General features: G+C 38.5%; 1 protein-coding gene across 3 annotated transcripts; it reads right to left on the bottom strand.

Moving 5' to 3' along the window:
• Window positions 1–430: 430 nt before the first annotated feature.
• LOC132114498 (kelch-like protein 12) lies at window positions 431–17,027 on the bottom strand. 3 transcript variants are annotated; one of them, XM_059522641.1, is made up of 12 exons: window positions 16,936–17,027; window positions 15,904–16,142; window positions 8,088–8,241; window positions 4,852–5,069; window positions 3,718–3,867; window positions 3,457–3,571; window positions 3,162–3,268; window positions 2,787–2,982; window positions 2,266–2,424; window positions 1,961–2,059; window positions 1,501–1,687; window positions 431–1,387 (listed from the first exon to the last, which is right to left on the bottom strand). In XM_059522641.1, exons 2-12 carry the CDS (start codon window positions 16,084–16,086, stop codon window positions 1,261–1,263), a joined length of 1,695 nt encoding a protein of 564 aa, XP_059378624.1. In that variant the 5' UTR covers window positions 16,087–16,142; window positions 16,936–17,027; the 3' UTR covers window positions 431–1,260. The 3 variants fall into 3 exon arrangements, with proteins under 3 accessions (XP_059378624.1, XP_059378626.1, XP_059378625.1); XM_059522643.1 differs by having other exon boundaries at window positions 1,961–2,023; XM_059522642.1 differs by having other exon boundaries at window positions 15,904–16,125; window positions 16,936–16,965.
• Between the last annotated feature and the right edge of the window lie 44 nt (window positions 17,028–17,071).

Raw genomic sequence — 17,071 nt, 5'->3', positions numbered from 1 at the left:
ATTCTTTGCAATTTTTCTCTGAGAAACTCCTTTCTGATATTGCTCCACAATTTTTCACTTTGACTTCTGAGAGACACTGCCACTCTGAGAGGTTCTTTTTATACCCAATCATGTTCCCAATTGACCTAATACATTGCAAATTGGTCCTCCAGCTGTTCCTTATATGTATATGTAACTTTTCTGGCCTCTTATTGCTACCAAACTTTTTTGAAATGTGTAGCTCTCATGAAATCCAAAGTGATGCAATATTTGGTATGACATTTCAAAATGTCACACTTTCAACATTTGATATGTTATCTGTATTCTATTGTGAATAAAATATAAGTTGATGAGATTTGTAAATTATTCGATTGTTTTTTTTCCTCACAATTTGTACAGTGTCCCAACTTTTTTGAAATCGCGTTTGTACATTGATGATGTGAAACCTCAGTCGTGTTACATGATGAACAGACTTTTCCTTTATTGTCTTTATCATGGAGGTGCACTATTAAAATAGCATACCACATCAATGATATACTGCAGAACAACCACCATGCAAGTCATTTTTCATTCAAATTAATGGGTTGGTTACCAGTATTCAATGAGACAGTTTCACTGAGAGAGCACAGCTAAATTCACCCGTGCATTTGGATTCACACCATTAAACATGTAAAACACCAGCACACTGGCTTCATGATTTCTGATGGTTCTGTACATGATGATGGAAAAATCCCTGGCGCCTTAGGCATGTAGATAAAGGGTTGTCAATGAGAGGAGCCCCAGCAAACCAGAGATGATGATGACTATGTCTTGACGGATGTCAAAGACAGAATTGACACAAATTACACAAAGCACCTCTGTTGTCACATCCTGATGAATCTGGCAATGTTAACTTCTTCAGGAAGGATTCAGTAACTTGGGCAGTAAGGCATACACATACTTGTCTCTTCTCCGAGACATTCTGACACCAGTAGATTATTATATTGCACTTTAAGGGATCCAACTGAGTCAATCTCAAAGGGAACCAAAGATCACAGAGTCTGTATGTAGAGGACAAAAACTTGGCAAACACTCATGTTGACTGTATCATAAAAGTTAGTGTTTTTTTCCCCCATCAAGGGAAATCAAGGACTGAGATCTCAAATGGCAACAAAATTAAAATCCAAAAATGGGAGAGAGTCATAAAAGGCTGGTAATGGGATCTGATGATCCTATGATCATTGAAGCACAGATTCCAGCATTCAGATGTAAAAAGCCCCTCTGTCAGAACCGATTCTCTTCTCATTTTTCTCTGAGCACACAAACTCCTGCATCACAGCGTTGTGTTGCCATTGAAGTCACCACCTCCCAGCTGTCAATCACAGGGTCATAACATTCAATACTACTGAGCAGTGAGTTCCCATCATATCTGCAGAAAGAACACAAATGGAATATCATAACAATATTAAGTCATTCATTTATTTTCTTGTGGTAACAAAGGCTCAATATAGAAGAGTCTACCATGCTATATTGACATCTTACCCTGCAATGGCATAAAGGCGGCCCCTCAGGATTGTGGCTCCAACGTAGCAGCGTGGTGTGGTCATATTGGCCACAGTGGTCCAATAGTCTGTGCGGATGTTGTACACCTCTACAGAAGACAGGTGGGCCGTGCCGTCAAACCCTCCGACAACATATATGTGATCATTCAGCAAAGCCACACCAGCCCCTGTAGATGAAAACAGTCACGGTTTGTAGCAGCAGTCAAATTATTGTTTGACCTCAGACTAATTTATGATTAAAAGGATTAAGTTTACATTAAGCAAATAATCCATACAATATTTCATAATATTACTTTTACATCAAATAACTGCAGTCTTGGTATGCAAAAGAGACCAGTTTCAAAAACATAAATCTTACAGACCCCAAACTTCTGAATGGTAGTGTATAGAATATTATAATATTTATTAGCATGTTAAAAAGGATTCTCATGCGAGTGTACCGGAGCGTTTTTTGGCCATGGGAGTGACACTGGTCCAATGTCCCGTGTGAGGGTCATACCGCTCTACAGAATTCAAGATGTTCAGACCATCATAACCACCTACATTCACAACACAACACAACACAACACATTGTTTACCATGTCTGAAAAGCTGTATGTCTATCTGAACATGCCTGTGCCAAGCCTTCGGAATTCCTGCCATTATGAATGCTAGTTATGAGCAATTGTATCACAAGAAGACCAAAAGAAATCACCACAAACATTGACTCATACTCATTTACCTTCTACAACAAACAAAACGTTACCCAAACAGTAAATGAGTCCACTGGCTACAACAAGTCCTGCCCCCTCCCTCGCAGTCTGCATATCTCCCAGCATGCTCCACTGGTCAATATTGGGGTCATACCGCTCCATGCTGGTGTGACGTCTACTACCATCAAATCCCCCCGCAACGTAGATCATATCTGTGAAAGGAAAAATTTATGCCTGACTAGTTCTGAAAATACCAACATTTTGATTGACACAAAGCTGGTTTACTCAACTGACTTGCAAAAGAGAAGCACTTCAGGAAAAGTAGCCAAAGAACATTGTTTGAAGAAAATCATCCTGCTGTACATCCACCGAACCCACATAATTCAGACTCACTGAACTCGTTTGGTTGGCAGATTCAGTTTCAGTCTTATGTGAACTGTACTGTTTTGTTCAATGCTCATGTGCCTGAAAGTCTTCAAAAACACAACCCACCTTGATCCAGAATCCAAAAGAGCCTACTAGAACTCAACGAATGTGCGAAATCAAGCATCATGCCATCATACAGAACAGGTACCTCCAAGGGTTGTAGCTCCTGCAAGGCCTCTGCGTACATTCATTGTGGCGACAGAGTACCAGACTCCATCTTCATCTGCTGTGTAGTCCAAACACTCAACTGAACTCAACCGTGATCGGCCATCGTACCCACCGATAACATAGACACGATCATTCAGGGCAACAGTGGCAACGTAGCGCCGTTTCCTTGCAATGTTCTGGTACATAAATATATTTTGAGAGAAATAAACACCACCTGCTGGTCAAATTACCTTCAAAATTCATGCAGCATTACACTAACATGTTTTAATACTAAAGACATGATGTTTGCTTCAGTGGCATGGTTGCCCACTGACATTGCACAAATGTTTTTAAATAAATGGGCAACATAACTTACAGGAAGAAAGCTCCACTCTCTGGTTTTGGGATCATACTTCTCAACAACATCAATGGGTGATTGTTGGCTGCCAAATCCTCCAATTACCAAGAGAACCTCTTTGGCACCTAAAACCCAATCCAGTGTCAAAAAAATAGTTGTACGAGGCTTCACAAGTAGATCAACGAACATGTTAAAACATGCAAGACTTATTCAGCCAAAGAGTGAAATGTCAAAATGATTAATATATACTGAGAAATCAGTTAGACTGAATGATTTCAAGCCTAAATACTGAAAACACACAGAGGCATCAGACCGAGTCTTGCTTGGGTTCGAGGACTCTGCATCTCGCTGCGTAACTCTGGCCGGAGGTGAAACTTCTTTGCTTCGTCCACCAAATCTCGACATGGCAGACTGCAGTGTATCAATGGCTAAAATGTAGACGCGACACTCAAACCAAATATCATGCAATAATGTAAACAAAATAAACACATTGGTGAGGAGGATGTCTTTGGTTCTAACTGCAGCATCCTGTACATTCATACAGTCAGCATGTATTTGATTAGCAGAATCTGACCTCTATATCAATGACATCAGTGATGTATCGTGGGGTGAGCAGGGGCATGCGCACATACTCCAGCAGATCGGCCAGATACGGCTCTCTCTCTTTTCTGTTGTGCTTCACCCAGTTCAGAACTGCCTCGAACACAGGCTCCTCGGAGTCAACCTACACATATAACACAGATTTGTTCAGGCACAAAACCCCTGTAGCAAAACTAACTTCTAATTTTCATGGTTTTAGATCTGCAACTTCTCCAGGTAACCACAAATTTAAGTCCAAATGTTGTAATTACACCTTCAGAATAAATGGACGGTTGTGAGAGACAGGAATTTAACAACACAAAAGGCAGATGTTTTTGTTTGTGTAAAAAAACAAGATAAAAAAGCAGGGCTACAGGTCTGCACTTGCGTATTTACTTTTTTCATATCATTACGGAAAGTGGCTAGAAGTCTCAAAAACACAAAAGAAATACCATTTCAAACCTGCGGCCAAATACGCTGCTCAAAACCAGCCTGAACTGGTTCCTATGTGCTGCAAACTTTGCAGACTAATGTCTTACTAGGTGTGTAAACTATTGGGTATATTCTATAATAATCTTTTGTATCACTTGTGCCCTTTACGTAGAGATTGGAAAGTTTAATTACATGAATGGCCAAGCAAAGGGTATTTAGAAAGTGAAAAACTCATTCTAGGTACAGAAGAGAATATTGTATCTATATTCTATAGAGCCCAGTGAGCAGAAAACATACCTGTAGTGAAAGGTAATGAATGATTTTGCTAGTCATTTTAATATTACTGGCTTCATTTCAATCATTTTAAAGGTGTGATGATGGAACAGTTTACAGAATACAAGTGAGGTTAATCGCTCAACTTCCACGATTTATGTAAACAAAAACATTTGGTTTTGAAACCATGTTTAAACAAGTGACAAATATTAATCATTTTCATCATTTTGAATTCAGATGTAGTCAATTGGGCTTAAAATCTAGTCATTTTGTTTTGTTCAGCCTACTTCTGTGTTATGTTTTTTGACTTGAATTTTGCAATAATGAATGCCTGACTCAGAGGTAAGAGGTTCCCAGGTGTGCTTGAAGGCAAGACTCGTTCAGACTAAAAGAGAGCAGAGAAGGTCAATGCAGACAATCCCACCTGGATCTCATCACACTTGATAAGTTTTTCCACCTCACTCTGACTGAGCAGCATAAATTCTTCCTGTTGCACCACCTCAGCAAAATGTTTCTGTGAGAACAGTTCAGCCGCCTGCATCAATTCCAGACAGTTGTGCGTTTCTGCAAAGTCTCTGATTCCCAGACAGTTTGATGGATCCAACTGACTATTAAGAAAATCACAGCAAGCTCTCTTCACACCTGTGGAGAACAAACACACAAATAACATCAAAATGGTTTATATTCATTAAATACAGCAGAATTACATCTAAATCCACAGCAGGCATACTAATCAAGAAAATGCATTAAGCAGATATGAAAAAGCTAATTCAATGATTTATATTGCAGATATTATGTGTGACAGAAAAACCTGCTTTGATTCAAGAACAGTCTTTATTTCTAGTTGGTAATTTAGTATGCTGGGAAACAAGTCTTCACTTTACTGCTGATCTCTAACAAAAATGGATTCGCCTGAGGGATTTGGCTAGTTATATTGCTCTTGCAACTTGCATTTCCTTCTGCTCACAGTAACCCAGAAGCCTGATACTGCCAAAGTCATTCTTGTCAGAAGGCAAGACACTACACCTAAGTGTCAAGCTCCATTTTGTTTGTGCCAAACATAAATGTTTTACTTCCGGGATGAAGTACAGTCGTGGCCAAAAGTTTTGAGAATAACAAATATTGGAAATGGGAAAAGTTGCTGCTTAAGTTTTTATAATAGCAATTTGCATATACTCCAGAATGTTATGAAGAGTGATCAGATGAATTGCATAATCCTTCTTTGCCATGAAAATTAACTTGATCCCAAAAAAACCTTTCCACTGCATTTCATTGCTGTCATTAAAGGACCCGCTGAGATCATTTCAGTAATCGACTTGTTAACTCAGGTGAGAATGTTGACGAGCACAAGGCTGGAGATCATTATGTCAGGCTGATTGGGTTAGAATGGCAGACTTGACATGTTAAAAGGAGGGTGATGCTTGAAATCATTGTTCTTCCATTGTTAACCATGGTGACCTGCAAAGAAACGCGTGCAGCCATCATTGCGTTGCATAAAAATGGCTTCACAGGCAAGGATATTGTGGCTACTAAGATTGCACCTAAATCAACAATTTATAGGATCATCAAGAACTTCAAGGAAAGAGGTTCAATTCTTGTAAAGAAGGCTTCAGGGCGTCCAAGAAAGTCCAGCAAGCGCCAGGATAGTCTCCTAAAGAGGATTCAGCTGCGGGATCGGAGAGCCACCAGTGCAGAGCTTGCTCAGGAATGGCAGCAGGCAGGTGTGAGCGCATCTGCACACACAGTGAGGTAAAGACTTTTGGAAGATTGCCTGGTGTCAAGCAGGGCAGCAAAGAAGCCACTTCTCTCCAAAAAAAACATCAGGGACAGATTGATCTTCTGCAGAAAGTATAGTGAATGGACTGCTGAGGACTGGGGCAAAGTCATATTCTCCAATGAAGCCCCTTTCCGATTGTTTGGGGCATCTGGAAAAAGGCTTGTCCGGAGAAGAAAAGGTGAGCGCTACCATCAGTCCTGTGTCATGCCAACAGTAAAGCATCCTGACACCATTCATGTGTGGGGTTGCTTCTCATCCAAGGGAGTGGGCTCACTCACAATTCTGCCCAAAAACACAGCCATGAATAAAGAATGGTACCAAAACACCCCCCAACAGCAACTTCTTCCAACAATCCAACAACAGTTTGGTGAAGAACAATGCATTTTCCAGTACGATGGAGCACCGTGCCATAAGGCAAAAGTGATAACTAAGTGGCTCGGGGACCAGAATGTTGAAATTTTGGGTCCATGGCCTGGAAACTCCCCAGATCTTAATCCCATTGAGAATCCTCAAGAGGCGGGTGGACAAACAAAAACCCACTAATTCTGACAAACTCCAAGAAGTGATTATGAAAGAATGGGTTGCTTTCAGTCAGGATTTGGCCCAGAAGTTGATTGAAATCATGCCCAGTCTAATTGCAGAGGTCCTGAAAAAGAAGGGCCAACACTGCAAATACTGACTCTTTGCATAAATGTCATGCAAACTATTTGAAAACTAATATTTATGTAATTCTCAAAACTTTTGGCCACGACTGTACACGGGGCTTTTGGGTTTTTTGTCACAATCTTTGTCAAAAACATCCTCTAGTTTGAGTGTTCAAGGGAATCTGTGGATGCTTTATAAGTTTCTCCTAATTTAGACAACGTACAATTGATCTCCTTGTCAGTTCACTCTCAGTTTGGTAGAAGTGACTGATCTCAAAAGTATCTGGGATGTGTTTTCCATTTGATTACAAGGACACAGTTCCTTTAAAGGCTAAAGGCAATGCAAGTCTTTTTATAACCATATACAGTTTTTTCTTCCAATTCCAATATCACGGTTGCACAGTGGTTACATAATTATATTGTACACATAATAATAGAAATACTTTTATTAAATGAAACAATAATCCTGAGAAGTGGGCATGACTGGTTTTTCACTTTATCACTTTATGTTTCAAAGACAAGTCACTGAATGTGATTCATGTTATTTTTTAATTTTATTATTTTAAATACATTTCAATATTTCCCCAGTTTCTGTTTAAAAGTGATTCGGTTTCATTTTCTTTTTATTCTAAACATCTACAAAGAGGGAGATTTAGCTAAATTTGATGGACAGTATTTGGAGAAGGAGATGCAATACAATTAAAACAATTTCAGTAAGTTTTTTTTTTTAGAAAATAAATTAATTATCAGATAAACTTAACTACTCACTTCCTTAAATTCTTCCTTAGAATTTTTTTTGTTTGTGTGTGTGTGGAGACCAGATTCTTCTGTAGTCTTTATCTTCTGCAACTGAGCTCTAAAAGCAGGTCTGTGGCAATAATTGCTCCCTTAATTTCATGCAGGTTTGTTCTTGTTTTTGTCTCCTTCACAATTAAGTCTCAGTGAGTCCTTATCGTGCCTGGATCTCAGCAAGCATTTAATGTTAATTTCCTTATAATCATGCTGATTTTTTTCTTTTTAATGCCACATTTGAAATAAGCTAAGGTTAATGTATCACATACAGCACATGTAAAAATGGTTTTATCATGTGCTTTATTCAGATATGCTGATCTTGTTATTTACTTTGAGTGTATATACAAATCTATAAACGTTGAACAAATAATCAAATGGGTTTGGTAATATTAGAATCCCATAACAAAGAAACAACAATGTGAGCTGAGCTGGTTTGTGTGTTTGTACCTTTGAGCTGCAGGAGACAGGCAGCGGGCAGCAGCTCCTGAACATTTTCTACAGTAACCAGCACCGTCTCTGTGTAAACAAAATCCAACAGGATCTCCATGGTGGATGCTGTGAGGCCCTGAATGTCCACAAAGGACTTCCCTTTTTCAGCAAGCTATAGAGCAACAAGAAAATTATGACACGTTAAAATAAATCTTCCCCCCACCCCCTTATCTTGGCAAAAAAAAAAAAAACTGACACGAAACACATGACAGCATTCTAGAACTTTAATTTCAGATTAAGAATACAAAATAAAAGCCACAGCAGGGATAAGTAAGTGGAACAGAAGTAAGCCATATGGAACACAAATGCATATTTCTGCCCAATACCACAACTGTAAAATTGTCATGTGCTGCAGGGATGACATATTTTTTTAGGTCAAAACCCAGAAGTGAGTTAACATTTTAGCACTTCTGGTTCCATTGTCCTAAAATAAGGTTTGTGATATTTTCACATTTTATTCAGCTCCCATAAAACACAGCAGTAATACCCCCTTGTGATGTTTTAAAGCCTTGTCTTGAAAAATATAGTTGCTAACAAGTGGCTAAATGAATGGAAACAGAAAAACTCATCTACTCACTAGTCTGCTTTTACAGTCTGTCAAGTCAAGTCACCTTTATTTGTAAAGTGCTTTATAATGAATACTTATTAATACTTAATATAGGTTGTGTCAAAGCAGCTTTACAGTGTTAAACAGGAAAATAGTTTGTCATGTCATAATGAAAGAAAACAATAACAGAGTAATTTTTCAGCTAAAGTCAGTTCACTGATGATTCAGTGATGTCATCATCCAGTTCAGCTCTCTTCCATTAGTGTCTGTGCAATCAGTCAAGCGTTCCCAACTAAGCAAGCCAAAGGTGACAGCGGCAAGGAACCAAATCTCCATCGGTGACAGAAATGGAGAAAAAAACCTTGGGAGAAACCGGCTCAGTTGGGGAGCCAGTTCTCCTCTGACCAGACGACACCAGCATGGTGTGGTTTGATTCCAGCCTGCAACGCAGGTCAGATTGTGCAGAGAATGTGTCTGGTTCCCGTGGTCTTGTTCCGACTGTTGTCAAGGTGATGAGGTCTTCGCAGGGGATCTGTCTCTGGGGTGCATCTAGTTGACAAGGTCTCAGTGATCACACTTTTGCAAACTATTCTAAATCAAACTTTCATGGAAAATGTTTCTGTCCCACTTTATATCAGGTGTCTTTTTTTTTACTTAATAAAACAATGAATTGTTAGGTACAATGCACTTACCGTGTTCATGTTGATTTGCAGAACACTTACGATGCTATTGATGGTGGATACGGGCAAAGTTAGGGACAGGTTTGGTGGTATGGTTAGGTTTAAGGGGTAGAGGGTTAAACAGTGTAACTACAGAACTTAATTACAAGTGTAATTACAGGATAGTATTTTCAAATAGAAGTATAATGTAAAACATGCATGTACACAAGAAGTGGACTGTATCAAATTTGGATTCTGATTTTTTTTGCTAAGACTATGATTCCATCTAGTCATAAGCCTCTTTCACACAGTAATACCAGTAAATTGCCATAAAATTACCAGAACGACTTTACCGCTAAATTCAAAAATGCGCTGTTCACACAGTCAACGACATTGTCTTTTTTCCGGAAAAGCACCATTCACACATCCATTCCAAAATACCGGTAAATTCTGTGACGTCAATAACCTCTAAACAGCTGTGCTTGTATTTTTAAACATGGAGGGTAATATGTGATCAGTATCTCTGTTGATGGTTTATTTTTTTTTTCAAACTTTAGAATTCATGCAACTGCTTTTGTTACAGAGACATCGTAATAGACGACTGGTTTAAATAATTTTACTCTCCATTAATAAAACACCCGATGCTGTCGGGAGCTGACCAATTTAGTAAAAAATAGTCTTGAAAGGATTAATAGCAAAATGAAGTTGCGATTGTAAATTGCAGTCTGTAAGATGCACATTGCAGAAAAGGTGCGTTCACAAATGTAGCCTATGCTGATCCAAATTCATATCAAATAGTCTATCAGCGCAGATAAACAGTTCTGCGTTCAAATTGAGTTCAAAAGATGTCACAAAGCACCGGAAAAAGTAATTACCGTGAATGTGACAGAGGGAAATAGTAAAAATATATTTGAATTAATTACTAATAAACTAGTGTTTTCTGAGTCTGTGTCCCTAAGAATGAAGTTGCCTGACTCGTCATCTCCTCAGACGCGCCTTCTATACGGATTATGATTGTATTGAGATTTTTTTTTTCGTTAAGTAGTAATTTAAAGCTTTCTATAGATATATTTATCATGTCAGTGAGGCATGTATTCGCTGAGTTTCGGTTTATTTTTGTAAGCTCTCCTGTTCAAGACGAGACGGCATAAAGCATGTTTGTTTTCTTTATTTTATATTTCTTTATTTTATATTATGATCGCGCTGGCACCTATATGTCCCAAAAAAGCGTGCTTTATCTTGCACTCTCCGCACAAAATATTCGATATAGCGGGTTTAACGTTAAAACATTGTTACATGCTTGAACTGTTTTATATCTTTAGATTTTATTTTAGACAATTCGTGATGATTTGAGAAGGCTAAACTGATTAAACATAGGCTATGTAAACTCTCTCTCCGTGCTTGCCGCTTTAAAAACAAAACTTATAAGCCTGTTTAACGATCAAAAACTGCTCCAAACATACAAAACTGAACTATTTTAATTACTGAAACAGTAGTATAAGCTGTTTTGGGAGAATTGGGAAAAAGACGGGCTGAACATCCTCAAGTGAGTTGCGGGGCAAACCGAAAGTTGATGCCGAATGTCCAGCACTCTTCTTCTCTGCTCCGAATTCTCATTTGTACCCTATGTGGTTTTCCCTATGTAAAAACTAAAATAAGTTTTTTTGTGTTCGGCATGGGGTGCCGCGGGTTGAGATCCACTGGTTTAGAGCTACAGGATTTGTTGAGTAGCAGGATCCCCAAATAGATTGACAAAAGTCATAATAGGAACAATAAATACTTCCACTACTACTTCGTTTGTGATGGTCGTTTATTTTTTAGATATTAAGAAGCAATGTTTTCAGTTTATTGAAACAGTTTATTATTATTCCGTTTATTGATGACCTGACTTTGTCCTGTGAATGCATTGCTCTCGGAGACAGTTAACAGTTATTTCATCATACGTTACTGCATCAATAACAGTTTCTCTCAGATGACGACAAATTTCTTCATCCATGGATGACATTTATTTTATTTTATTAAATAGTGCGTGAATGCGTCACATTGTTATGATTGGCCCGGAGTAGACGTCTTACGTCACCGCGTTCTGAACTCGTACGTGCTCATACCGGTAATTTCCCTTTTGCGTTCACACACAACAGAATTCCGTCAATTTACTGGTAATGTTACAACTTCTCATAAAGCCCTTTCACACATACAGACTTTTCCGGAAAATTACCGGTAAATTGCCGTAAAGATATCATGTGTGAATAGGATCATTTAAAAAATACCGGTAAATTCGTTCCGGCAATTTACTGGTATGAGAAGTTGTAACATTACCAGTAAATTGCCGGAATTCTGCTGTGTGTGAACGCAGAAGGAAAATTACCGGTATGAGCACGTACGAGCTCAGAACGCGGTGACGTAAGACGTCTACTCCGGGCCAATCATAACAATGTGACGCATTCACGCACTGTTTAAGAAAATAAAATAATTGTCATCCAACTGAAGCGACAGTGAAATTAAAGCGTTTCTCCTTATCCGGTCGGATGAATAAATTTATCGTCATCTGAGAGAAACTGTTAGTGATGCAGTAACGTATGATAAAATAACTGTTAATGTAGTGGTGGAAATTATGATTCTTTTTAGAGATTCGTTCATTTTCAGGTCGTTCACCAAAATGATTCGTTCAGAATCGTTCACCGATTCGTTCAGTGACCATTTCTTCGTATTACACAAAATAAGCCAGCAGATGGCAAAAAAAGAGTGTATTATGTGTTATGTCTTAAGTCAACGAACGTATTCACTTGTTACAAAAACTGATCTGGCTTTATTAAAATGTGTGTATAATCACATTCAATATATAAAGTCTAATTAAGTTTTTCAGATGAACAAAGCACAAGGTTTTCTTGCCTAATTAGCATTTTAATTGTTTGGTCAGACAGTTTGTATATTATATATTCACATTCATAAATCGGGGATTACACGTGGAGTTGCTAAATATCAAAACAAGCGTATGTGCACAGTACAGTAGGCTACTTAACTGCGCTTTGCATTTTTGTGAGATTGACATGCTAAATGGCAGACTAACCCGGTTTACTCTCATTCATTTAGTTCAAGAACGAGATAAGCTATGTGCCAGTTCATTTCATTCACGAACGACATGTATCAGCTCATTCAACTCATTCACGAACGACATGTGTATCAGTTCAGTCATTTCATTCACGAACGACATGTATCAGCTCATTCAACTCATTCACGAACGACATGTGTATCAGTTCAGTCATTGCATTCACGAACGAGATGTATCAGCTCATTCAACTCATTCACGAACGACATGTGTATCAGTTCAGTCATTTCGTACACGAACGATAAGATCTTCAGATCTAGTTAAGACTCATATGAAACTCGTTCATTAAGGGCGTATTCGTTCACTACATTCAACAAATCACATACTCTGTCACATCTCATACTCGAAGGCTATTGGCTCGAGGTTGAGTAATTCTTTGACAGGATGAAATGGTTGTTACCCGGTTCACTGAGCTGCGCATGCGCTGCTTATAGCGCCGCGCTGCTGTGAAGGGAGGAACTTCACTGAAAGAGAAGTACGAGTCAGTGGATTACGTGAACGAGAACGATTCGTTCACCTAGAACATTTGTTCAAAAAGAACGATTCGTTCAGTAACGACACATCACTACTTTAACGTTAACTGTCTCCGAGAGCAATGCATTCACAGGACAAAGTCACGTCATCAATAAACTGAAAACATTGTCTTAATATCTAAAAAATAAACGACCATCACAAACAAAGTAGTAGTGAAAGTATTTCTTGTTCCTATTATGACTTTTTACAACTTATTTTAGTTTTTTCCCAATTCTCCCAAAACAGCTTACTACTGTTTCAGTTTTGTATGTTTGGAGCAGTTTTTGATCGTTAAACAGGCTTATAAGTTTTGTTTTTAAAGCAGCCAGCACAGAGAGAGAGTTTACATAGCCTATGTTTATTCAGTTTAGCCATCTCAAATCATCACGAATTGTCTAAAATAAAATCTAAAGATATAAAACAGTTCAAGCATGTAACGATGTTTTAACGTTAAACCCAGATACATGTGCGCTATATCCAATATTTTGTGCGGAGAGTGCAAGATGTACAAGCACGCTTTTTTGGGACATATAGGTGCCAGCGCGATCATAATATAAAATAAAGAAATATATAAAAAAAAAAAAAAAAACGTGCTTTCTGTCGTCTCGTCTTGAACAGGAGAGCTTACAAAAATAAACCGAAACACAGCGAATACATGCCTCAAAGACATGATAAATATATCTATAGAAAGCTTTAAATTACTACTTAACGAAAAAAAAATCTCAATACAATCATAATCCATATAGAAGGCGTGTCTAACGAGGAGATGATGAGTCAGGCAACTTCATCCTTGGGACACAGACTCAGAAAACACTAGTTTATTAGTATAAATAATTCAAAAATCTTTTTACTATTTCCCTCTGTCACATTCACGGTAATTACTTTTTCCGGTGCTTTGCAACATCTTTTGAACTTAATTAAACCGTATAACTGTTTATCTGCGCTGATAGACTATTTGATATGAATTTGGATCAGCATAGGCTACATTTGGGAACGCGCCTTTTCTGCAATGTGCATCTTACAGACTGCAATTTACAATCGCAACTTCATTTTGCTATTAATCCTTTCAAGCCGATTTTCACTAAATTGGTCAGCTCCCGACAGCATCGGGTGTTTTATTAATGGAGAGTATAATTATTTAAACCAGTCGTCTATTACAATGTCTCTGTAACAAAAGCAGTTGCATGAATACTAAAGTTTGAAACAAAAATGAAACCAACAGAAAACTGAACACGTATTACCCTCCATGTTTAAAAATACAAGCGCAGCTGTTTAGAGGTTAATGACGTCACAGAATTTACCGGTATTTTGGAATGGATGTGTGAATGGTGCTTTTCCGGAAAAAAGACAATGTCGTTGACTGTGTGAACAGCGCATTTTTGAATTTACCGGTAAAGTCGTTCCGGTAATTTTACGGCAATTTACTGGTATTACTGTGTGAAAGAGGCTATACCGGTAAATTGCCGGAACGAATTTACCGGTATTTTTGAAAAGATCCTGTTCACACATGATCTCTTTATGGCAATTTACCAGTAATTTTCCGGAAAAGTCTGTATGTGTGAAAGGGCTTATAGTGTCATGAGTCCGGAACTGGTATTCCTCCCTCTCACCACCAGAGGGCGTTCTCCCGGTCTCATTACCTTCACTCCGCTCAGCTGTGTCACCCACTCACACACTTACACTCACACCTGGTCACTAGTTCGACACACCTGTCACATACTCACACACACAGCTGTTCCCCATTTGTTCACTTGTATATATTCTCCACACTCCCACCTCTCTGCCTGCCTGAATTAATGTTATTTGCTAATGTTTGTTGTCATTACGTGTCTCTAGTTCTTGCATTTCGGTGATTCGTTTCTATTTTGTTTTTGCCGTGTTCGCCTTTTCGTTTCATTCTTATTAAAGTTATTCTTCCCTGTATCTTGGACCCTGACCTCGTTCTTTCCACGGCGCCGTCTCTCTGCACCGTGACACATAGGACAAGTTTGAAATTTTAAGAACTGATATTGTTTTTATATTGTGTAAAATCGGTTCAGATTTTGAAAGTCATGTAGTGTATTCTAGTTTTAGGAATAATAAACTTTTGATTGTCACAAAGCTAATTTTCTGCAGGAATCTATTAGAAACCACTACTGTTATCATTATATAATATAAGTGTGACGTGACATTCAGCCAAGTACGGTGACCCATACTCAGAATTCGTGCTCTGCGTTTAACCCATCCAAGTGCACACACACAGCAGTGAACACACACATACTGTTAACACACACCCGGAGCAGTGGCAGTCATTTATGCTGCGGCGCCCGGGGAGCAGTTGGGGGCTCGGTACCTTAAGGTACCCGGGGCCCGAGATTCGAATCCACAACCTTAGGGTTAGGAGTCATACTCTCTAACCACTAGGCCACGACTTCAAAACACACACATACATATATATATATATATATATATATATATTCCTATAACACAATTTTTCTTACACTGTACCATAAGAGATGAGTGACAACATATTCATAATTTAGTCTGCATCTAGCTTGACAGCATGTGTTGTGTAATGACTGAACCAGCTTCAGCAAGTCTGAGAATAAAAGAGACTGTCTGCACCTCCTGCTGTAAAGGAGCAGAACTGCAACAAAGTTAGATATTTTTTTAACCTTTGTGCCAATTAAAGTGATATGGATTAGAAGAGAGGACAAGAAATTATTAAAAGCTGGAGTAGCACAATCAGGAGCAAGATTTGAACTTTAACTCTAAACAAGCTCTACAGCTCAAAACGTTAAAGCTGCTAACTAGCATGTGAAGAGCCCCCCCCCCCCCCATTTTTTTATTATTATTATTTTAATACAATGAGAGCCTTTTTAGACGTAATTGGTGAACAGACTACTCCAGTTAAAACCACATTATAAAATGTGAGTGATGAGTGTGCATATAGAAAGTATTTGTTACCTCACTGGTGAACATGGCACAGAAATAATCACTGCAGGCTGCCAACACGATGCGGTGGGCCGGGAAATCTGTGCCCTCCACCCTCAGAGTGATATCGCACAGCGTGTTGCTTTTTCTCAGGGCGTTCATGGCATTCAAGATCGATTTGGCATGTGAATTGGTCATGATGTCCTTGGGTGCCATGATGACAGGGGGTGGGGTGGAGCGACAAAACCTCAGGCACTGCAGGATGATGATTTCTATAGGACACAATTAATCAGTGACCAGCTCAGAGGATATTTTGAGTTTGATTTTTAAGTTTCGGTTCCCTTCGAATTTCATTGTATTTTTTTGTCCATTAATGAAAATCAATGGTAATGGAAACAGTTTGGTTACCAACATTCTTCAAAACATATACTTTTATGTTTAACAGAAGAAAAAAGCTGATATGGGGTTTAAACGACATGAGGACAAGTGAATCATAACAGAAATGTCATTTTCGGTTGGACTAGTCCTTTAATATGAGACTATTTTTGTCCATGTCTTTATCTGTATTGTAGCTTAAAGGCTGACCACTGTACATTGCCATTTGTTGAGAATGTTACTTTTAAAAAGTATTAACCAAAAAGATCTTCCAAAGAAATCACAGAAATACACTGAACCTTAATGACAAATAAAAAAACAAAAAAAAACAATACACAGTGAAATTCTGGTTTCTCAATCTTTTTGGACATCATAACCTTTTCAGTGGCTTCTTAAAAAGAAAAGGTCTTTCTAAAATGTAATAACGAGATAATATAGATACATAAAAATAAAATGTTTTAGAAGAGGTCTACCTGGGTTTGATGGGCACTACACCTGTGTATTACTATAGACGGGAAACAGAAACCATTTTTTCGTATTTAATATTATTTTATTAGTATAACTTCATCTGAACGTGCTGTTGTAAATCAGGTGAGAGTTTATGCCTCACAGAGGTGAGATGAGGCTACGTGCTAAAGCTAACTGAAATCGTATGCTAACCCACACATAAACATCTCCATTTGAACTCACAGCGTCCAGCGGCTCCACAGCAGGACAGAAACGGACCAGGACTGGCTGACAGCACACGGCGGTCTATTTAGACATCTGCTGGTACCCCTCACAGGGAGACCCTCGCAGGTGTGAACTGTGAACTGAATTAATTTTA

The sequence above is a fragment of the Carassius carassius genome, chromosome 34 (genome assembly GCF_963082965.1).
Source record: "Carassius carassius chromosome 34, fCarCar2.1, whole genome shotgun sequence".
NCBI classification, from domain to species: Eukaryota; Metazoa; Chordata; class Actinopteri; order Cypriniformes; family Cyprinidae; genus Carassius; species Carassius carassius.
Note: the sequence above shows the minus strand (reverse complement) of the source record. Positions and strands in the feature narration are given on the sequence as shown.